Source organism: Cyprinodon variegatus, unplaced genomic scaffold, assembly GCF_000732505.1.
Source record: "Cyprinodon variegatus isolate N-32 unplaced genomic scaffold, C_variegatus-1.0 Scaffold1265, whole genome shotgun sequence".
Lineage (NCBI taxonomy): Eukaryota > Metazoa > Chordata > Actinopteri > Cyprinodontiformes > Cyprinodontidae > Cyprinodon > Cyprinodon variegatus.
Window position 1 is genome coordinate 87,651 of NW_015151718.1, and position 8,839 is coordinate 96,489.

The following is an 8,839-nucleotide window of genomic DNA, read 5'->3' on the forward strand; positions in this document are numbered from 1 at the left end:
TGAACAGGTGAGGTCTTCTGTTCTCCTGTAAAGGGGTTGGAGCTGCGATGATGGCGGGAAGGAATCAACTCTATCGCTGCATTGGAGGTTTCTGAAATCTGAAACCTGAGTCCCCCCCCTCTGTTTAAAGTTTTTTTTTTTTACTTTTTTGGAACGACTATGACCGAGATGACTGAGAATCTGCCACCACCATGTGTCAGTGAAGGGAAGGGGGTGTTCAGGGCGTCTTTAACTTTCCTCTGAACAGTGTTTATGTTTGCTGGTGGCAAAGCTTGGTTTAAACCAGGCTTTTCTTCTTTGAAAGGTTTAGATTAGCGGCGAGCAGAGCTGATAGTCCTCCAGTGGACATTATTCTCCCACCTGAGCTGTGCATCCCTCAGGTTTATCAGCTCCTTCAGGTTTATCGTGGACGCCTCCTCCTGCTTTACTTTGGTAATGTGACGGCATTGGAACCAAAGCAGAGCCGGAACCGTCTCTTTTCAGACACACTGGCGCTCCGAGTTTCATCTGGCCTCGAAGTAGAAGTGTTTTCCTGCTCAGTTCCCTGATAGGTGGAGGTCTTAATGAGCCATCAGTGCAGCAGGAGTTTGGCTCAGACAGGCCGGCCTTAAAGGACCCGCCCTGAAGCAGCTGCTGAGTGCTGCAGGGAAACTCAGAGGAGACATGAGAGCAGAAAACTACAAAAACAATTCATGCTTTTTAAAAACCTTTCCATTGATTAGTTTCTAAGTCAGGCTGAGCTTTTAGTTTAAATGATAACTCAAGGACAGGAGCGCCAGGATGTGCTGGACCTGAATGGGAATGATGGGAATCCCATCTGGCTCTGAGTGCTTTAAAAACATCTCCGCTGCTGCAGCTATCATGTGACAGAGAGGTTCTTTTAAGGAGATGTTCGGATCGTTCTGGAGTCAGAGTCGGTTCACATGCTTTCTATCCATGAAGAGAACTTTCCTCCTTTGGGTTTTGGGCGGATCCGTGTTTTTCCTCAGGTGTCTCTGCAGCCTGTGGCTGAAAAAACGAGACGATCGGCTGTTATTGTTGACGAAACGCTGCAGACACCGCGTTGAACATCAGATGTGAAGTCTGCATGTTAACGCGTTCATGCAAAAGGCGAGTCTCTAAAGACTCTTTCCCAATGAAAATAGCAGGTTAACGGGGATTTTCCAAAGATGGATCGACCCGCTAACAATCGCAATTAAGCTCCCTTCACACTCGCAAATAAAGTCGGCCGAACCCCTCGCCGCCAGCCGCATGTCTGCTGACACCATCACGCTGGGTTAGCTTTGATAACGTCAGCAGTGCGACAGAAATCAGGGAAGTAAACAATGGAGAGCAACATGGAAGGAAGCCAGGGCGTAGTCGGTGTGTTTTATTGTTTCTCTCTATTATCTGAATCCCTCTCACCAGAACTGCTCCATGTTTATCCAATGGAAGCAAAGTCGTTTCTGCTTGTTGGATCAGAAGCGACTGGCGCGGTGTGTTGACGTCCGTACGTTGCGTTCAATAATATCACGTAATTTAGCAGGTCAACCCGGCTCTGGTGTTCCCACGCAGGTCGCTTGCTGAGTCATTTGACCCGGGCAGACACGCGCCAGTGAGCTGCTCCCACTGCCACTGGAAGTCCATCGCTCCTGAGTTTAAACTGGTTTTTCCCTCAGTGGGAAAGGCTTATATGAAGCAGAAATATTATTGCAAGTTTAACTGTACTTTAAACTGACTAAACAATCCAAACTGAACTGAAACATAGCAGCAAAATATTGATTACAATTATAATTGTTGGATCAGAGTATAACTTCATCAGAATGAGACGTCAGCAGGTCTGACTTTCTTATCAAAAGAAAATCAAAAATATATAAAAAAGATGCAATAAATCAAAGTTAATTCTTTACATGATTAAGAATATCAATAAAAAATGTATATAAAGACTTAGAAAAACCTTATTGTCATTTTGCATACACAGAGTTTATACAAAATAAAATTTCATTTAGTACAGCTCTCATTTTTTAAACTCTTTTTAAAGTGCAGCAGTGATCAAATGTAAACATTGTGGGATAAAAATAAAATGGTGCAAAAAACGCAATGATTTGATCAGTTTGATGCAGAAACTGACATGATTCACAGTTCCTTCAACATTTAGCTTTTTTTTTCAGTAAAAACATCTATTGACAGAAAATAATTTGATTCTCCTCCTGTTGCCAGAGAGAACATAAAATACTGACTTGGTCTATTTTTCTTCGATGTTTTGATGATTTACTGTAAACCTGATTGATATTTTTTATATTTATTTTATGTAAAACACTTTTGTTTTGTTGCTGAAATGTGCTATAAAATAAAGTTTTATTTACTTCATAAATTCAAATGTCAGACAGGATGATACAGACTGAAGCGAACAGAAGACCTGCAGGATCAGCTGAAAACTTTCAGGATTTATTAAAGCATTAAAGCTGCAAATAGAACCTGAAGGATCATCAACATTTAGCAGAACATTCTCTGTTCTGCTACAGCTGCATGGGCGGTTCTAGACAGGGGCCAACGGGGGCCGGTGCCCCTGTTATGGCCCCTGTACTGAAGACATAATACTCAAAGATATTCTCTTTTGGATTTATTTCTATATTTTTCTTTAAAAACAATCTGTTTTACTAATTATTTAAAAATAATAAGATAATAGCTTCAGTGATATCTCCTTTTTTTCAAAACCAATAAACAAAAATAGTCGAATTTTTACAATTGATTTTATCCGTTTTTCTTGAGTTCTAATTAAGATTTTATAGATTTTATATATAACTTAAAATAAAAATATGTAAAATTCCTAAATGATCAATGTATATTGACCTAATACTCTGAATAATAGCTTTATATGATCTTATAGATAATTATATAGCTAAAATGATTTTGAGTTGCTTTTTTGCTATGCTAATGGGTTTTTATTTTTATTTTAACGATAATCCAGATGAACATTTTCAAGCCAAAAATAAATATTTTCATATAATCAGACATATAATTTTAATTGAACCCAATTGAATAGAAATGTAACTTCATGCAGCTCTGTTAATGTATATGAATCCCTTGCCCTGTTGTTTTATTTCATGCTTTTCTGTTTCCCCGTTAGAACACGGCAGCTGTTACTGCATGTTGGTATTAATGTGTAAAGAAGGAGCTTTTTGGAGAAAAGCAGTTGTAAAAAGTATAAATATTGGTTCCAATGTAGAGAAGAAAAGTTTAAAGGCCTCAGAAAAAAAAATCTACAGCGGTACAGTAAGTATTTATAGTTATTTGGCAGCTCTGATAAGAATAAAGCAAACAGGAAGTGTTAGGACTGATGATGCCAACCTGACGGAGAAGCTGAAGGACCTCAGGTTAGGAGCAGATCCAGTCTGGAACAGAAGGCATCATGTTCTGTTAGATTCATGGTTATCAGAGGCAAACATGCTGGTGTAGGTGGAACCGTCCTGCTGGCACTGATCGTTCCTTTGTCATGGGAGATAATGGTCCCAGTGTGTGCTCTCCAACTGGTCCTAACTGGTACCACGCCGTCCCACGCAGCCGGACAATGGGCAGCATTCTGCAGCTGGGCCGGGCGTGAATGGGTGTCAGGAATGACCAGTCTGGAGAGGAGAAGGTGGTGGGGGGGGGCTCCACAAAGATCCGCCTGTTGGTGGCTGTTCTACCAGAATCCAACAGTCATCCAGGCTGATGGGAGGAAGACAAAGTGACTGGAGGGGACATCTGGCTGAGGGAGGACGGGACAGGATGGGACGGCTGGACGTTTGGTCCACCCAGGATGGATGCAGGTCATCGGGGAAGCTGACAGTGATGAGTCGCATCAGGACCAGAGCGTCTGGATTTACAGGAAGCCTGAAACATCACGCAGAACGCCGCGTTCACTCGCCAACCGCCGGCGTGTTCGGATGATTCCCCTCAGAGACGGCTGAGAGGTACCCGCTCTAATCGGATCAGATTTGGCTCCTCGCGCTTTTTAAAATGGCCTCCAGTCGTCATGGCTTCCTTTACTCCATGTTTTTACATCTAACCTTGTTTTCCTGCACAGTTTGGCAACATGTTGATAAATCCCAGATGAGTTTGATGCTGAGAGCCACAGGTTGAGTTCTGCTCTCACACTGTTGGTTTGTGAAACAACAACATTGATGCAGACCCGGTTGGTTTGTTACGATGTTCTGTCTTTGGATGAATGGGCGCCATGTTTCCATCAACACATCAACCTGACAGGAGGCCGACGCTCCAACATGGAGGATGAGGAGAATGATGAAAGCTGAATATTTCTGTCTGTTTTTCAGCCCAGCTGCTGAGGTCCTCTGAGCTGAGCCGCCACAGTCTGCTCTACCTGAAGGAGATCGGACATGGATGGTTCGGGAAGGTAAGCCCACCTCTGTTTCAAACAGCCGCTGCTGATGTTACACTAATAAAACAGGCAGTAGGAAAAGCTCATGTTTCTGCAGCCAGATGACATCCATCTCCCTTCTTCCCTTTCTAACTCGTCCTTCTCTCCCTCATATATACACCTTTCCCTCCCTCTGTCCCTTCGCTGGCCATGTCCATCTCCCTCTACGCCTTCGACTCCGGCTGCATTCTTCCAGGTTCTGCTCGGGGAGGTGAACACGGGCCTGAACACCACCCAGGTGGTGGTGAAGGAGCTGAAAGCCAGCGCCAGTGTGCAGGACCAGATGCATTTCCTGGAGGAAGCACAGCCGTACCGGTACAGCCTCCTCAAATCCTTAAATTAAATTAAAATAAAATGCAGACAGTTTATTGGCAGAGATGTCTGATAATGTCTTGATAAAATCCAGATTTTATTTTTTAAAATAAACAACTGGAATAAATGTATAATAGCTCAATGATCAGATCTAATGGATGATTGCAGAGGAAAGAGAAGAGATGAAAGGAGCCACTGTCACCGCTGCATCCATGGCGGATTGTTTAAGTTTCCACAGTGAAATAAAATCTTTTTTTAGTTTTATGTTTTTAAATGAACAGTTAAGACACCGGTTCAGCAAAACAAAGAGACAAAGATCAACATTTTACTGGAACTGCAGCCGACGGGCTGAACCAGTGGAGCGTATCTGACCGGCTCTGGTTTTAATGGGTCTCTTTACTCTTTTGGTGCAAAGAAAATGTGCTTTAAGCCTCATAAAAGAGAAGCTGGTCGTAAAAATAACACCTGAAAAAGACATTAAATGCATCGTTAGAAAGGTGTGACTCTCTAGTTTCCACGGATACCAGCCAAAAAGGGCGGAGCAACGAGGTATCTGTGTCAGGACATGTTTCTCTGGAAGAGTCGGCCATTTTTAATAGGGTGTTTGATTGCATCCTCTGTGTTTAGTGATGTAAAACTGAAAGTAAAAAAAACAATATTAATCATTTAGTTTAGAAGAATTAAAGCCTCCTTCCAATGATTTTGGAAAAGAAAGTTGGAAATGTTTGACCAACTATTAGAAAAGATTAACGGTGGAATAACTTTTAGGGGGTAAAATAATAAACACGGCGCCCGTGTCCCTCATGTTATGAAGCCTCATTGATCCGTTTTGGTCAAATTGCTTCAACGATTCCAACAGTTCATGAAGCTTCATGTCAACGTGTCACCACCTACTGGTGGAATGCAGAACTACAGTCAGTAATATAAGCTGTCATTTTTTTGCAATTGTTTTTCTTGTATTTTTTTATTTTATTTTTAATGATTTGTGTGTATAATAAAATATTTTTTAAGTTTTTTTGTGTAAAAAGAGAACAATCAGTTAAGGTTCACAATTTTTCTGCCATTTTAGTGAAATAAGCTCAAGCAAACAGTGAAAAAGTTTGTGCAACTGGGTAATGATGAGCAAAATGAAAGGTTTTAGTCATTTTTATTCAAAAATAAAATTATAAAAAAATAATTTTAATCTGGTTGGAAGTTATGTGTTCAACCAATCTTTGGCTAAACCAACCAATCTAGTTTTGCAGTGTTTTTACCCAATGTATAAACAATATAAATTAGTCACATTAGCCATAATACTTATTAAGTATTATTGCAACTTTGAAAAGTCTATGGCGGGTTTCTAACCCACAACCTTAGGATTGCAAATCAATGTCATACAGTTGATGCCACTGGAAATGATGACTTTATAGAGCAATATGCTGATCAATGCTCTCAGTCATTCAGGTCACAGTCATTTCAACAAAATAAAATTTAAACCAATCCTCTGGACTTTGTTTCCAAATTTAAAGACGTTTCTCTTCCATCCAGGAAGATTTTTCAATCCAAAATTTCAGAACTAGCGTTTAGTTCCAGGTTTTATCCAGCAGCCCAACAAAGCCTGGTTTTAGTTTAGAAAACATGCTAATAGCATTCCTTACTGCCCTGAACTGTCTGCAGGTCAATGCAGGGAGGAATGCTCTGATCTTTATATTAGAGAAACCAAACTACCTCTCCACAGATGCATGGACCAACACAGAAGAGCGCCCTCCTCTGGACAAGACTCTGCGGTACATTGCATGTTTCCAAAAAAACAAGGCTTTGTTGGGCTCCTGGATAAAACCTCTAGTGGATTGTTTTTAATTTTCCTTTTTTGGAATAACTTCAGAGCAGAAAGCAATCCTACTAACACTAACGTTACAACTGTAACCAGTAGCTCGCTCAGGTTATGATCATTATATCGTTTAGTTTCACCAAATCAGTTTTAACCAAATAGATAGTTTTTCTTTAACTTTCCTAGTAATCGACACATGCATTGAAGCCTCGGCTCGTCTCATAACATCACTACCCTCATGATAAATCTGTAAATCCCAGGATAAGAGCAAAGTTCCTGGTTTCTGGTTTTCCTGGCTAAATGGGGAAATCTGGACGTTTCTCTTTTCTAGTTTCACTTTCTGTTTTCCTTTTTCCTTTTAGGATTTCTGGTCCATTTCTGTACCTTTTGCCTCTGACTGTATTTTCCAAAGAACTAATAAAAGAAAGGAAAAGCCGATGATTAAAAAACATCAGAACCCAGAAAGATGAACCATCATTCTCCTGATTCGGACTGGAGGATCATGAGTCTACCAACGTCTGCAGCTAAAGCAAAGCTCAGCTCAGATCCTAAAACACATCTGCTTCTTAAAGTTCTGCACCCGGCTGATAAAACCAATGAAATCTGATATTTTTAGAGTTACCTTCATGCTTTGCTGTGTGATCAATAGTTCCCATCTTCTCAGCTCTTAGAGAGAACGTTTCATCTCTTACAGCGCTACAATACTTAGAGAAAACTTTGCTGTAATAAAGAAAAACATCAATTTTCAATATTAAATCTTGCAACAAACCTTAAAGCCCATGAAAAAAATCAACAGGGAATGAATCTTTAAACTGGATAAACTCAGGAGGTTCTTTCTACTTTTCTTACGGCTTCATCAAATCATTCTTGAGGAATTTGGATAAAAAAGAGGCTTTGGGATGTTTTCTTTTCATCTTAATAATAAATAAATTCTCTATATTCCCAGAAGCAATTGGATGCAGATATGTTTGCTGATCCAGTGTCAGAATGAAGCAGCTTTCAGTCTTTCTGTTCTCCAGTAAACTCCAGCATCCGGCTCTGCTGCAGTGCCTGGCCCAGTGCACAGAGGTCACCCCCTACCTGCTGGTCATGGAGTTCTGTCCACTGGTGAGTCTCCATCCATGCAAATACTCCAGATCTTCCCAAACGCAACCTTTGAGTCAGTGAAATCCTAATAAGAGCAGAAATGGTTACTAAAAACGTTTCCAACAACCTGCATCTTTCTGCTGCAAGTAGCTGAGAATCCTGTTCATTCATCTGCAGCTTCACATCGTGTGAAGTAAACATTTTTTCTCCCTGGTTGGATCTTTGAATAAACAAGCAGGACTTTCTTTTTCTCACACCATGTCAGACTTACAGGCTTCCTGCAGCAATAAAATCATTTTATAAATCAAATTCTCTGCATTTTAAAGTCACTGAGGAAATTTTTCTAGATCGTTTCTGAGCTGGTGTCTGTAGGTGAACTTGATCAGGGTAAAAGTAATAAATCAATTTGCTGCTGGTTTACCAACAACAGATATTTCTTTTCTGTTGTAAACTGAAGTTTGCTGCCAAACACTGCCCTCCAGTGGTCATAGCGTGTAACATGCAGATGCTTTATTTCTCCAGGGGGATGTGAAGGGTTACCTCCGAAGCTGCAGGTCTAATGAGGAGATCGCCCCGGAGCCCCTGATCCTGCAGAGGATGGCCTGTGACATTGCATCCGGGCTGCTGCACCTGCACAAACACAGCTTCATCCACAGGTAGTCCCAAGCTGAAAAGTTTGCCTTTGCTTTGAATTATGACCTGGAATCCAGGTGCTGCTTCTACATGGATCACAGTGGTTTCCTGAAACAACATCCTGGTGCTGCCTGAGTGCTGCTTATCGACTCCAGCATCAGTGATTTTGTTGCAGGCAGTGACTGCTCCTCTCCAGACGGAGACCCGGCAGGTTAAACCAACACAGTCAGAGTTCAAACATCTCCTAAAACATCGGCCTCCAGGATGTTTAATACGGTAATAACCGCTGTCTGTCCCCTTCCTTCATCAGTGACCTGGCTCTCAGGAACTGCCTGCTGACTGCGGACATCTCAGTGAAGATCGGGGATTATGGTCTGGGACACACCAAGTATAAGGTAGATCAGGAGGAAGTCTTCAATAGAAGCCATGCAGTTTGTACATCAATGGAGAGGAAAGAGTTTTCAGATGGAAATCCTGCAGCAGGTGGAATAAAGAGTGTGGGAAGATTTAGCCAGTACTCAAGATGAGGGGGGGGATGGCACCCCTCTTCTTAAAATTTCTACTATATAATAACAGTAATGGCAATAATATTGCCCTTC

General features: G+C 41.3%; 1 protein-coding gene across 2 annotated transcripts in view; it reads left to right on the plus strand.

Moving 5' to 3' along the window:
* LOC107102502 (serine/threonine-protein kinase LMTK1-like) overlaps positions 1 to 8,839 on the plus strand; it is a 72,125-nt gene that overhangs the window by 51,509 nt on the left and 11,777 nt on the right. The window contains exons 1-7 of one of the 2 annotated variants that reach the window (XM_015401833.1): positions 3,682 to 3,935; positions 4,049 to 4,156; positions 4,296 to 4,375; positions 4,596 to 4,714; positions 7,541 to 7,628; positions 8,130 to 8,263; positions 8,551 to 8,635. In XM_015401833.1, the coding sequence (XP_015257319.1) occupies positions 4,683 to 4,714; positions 7,541 to 7,628; positions 8,130 to 8,263; positions 8,551 to 8,635 (339 nt within the window). In that variant the 5' untranslated portion in view covers positions 3,682 to 3,935; positions 4,049 to 4,156; positions 4,296 to 4,375; positions 4,596 to 4,682. Of the gene's footprint in view, positions 1 to 3,681; positions 3,936 to 4,048; positions 4,157 to 4,295; positions 4,376 to 4,595; positions 4,715 to 7,540; positions 7,629 to 8,129; positions 8,264 to 8,550; positions 8,636 to 8,839 lie in introns of those variants that run through there. The other variant, XM_015401831.1, reaches the window with a different exon arrangement.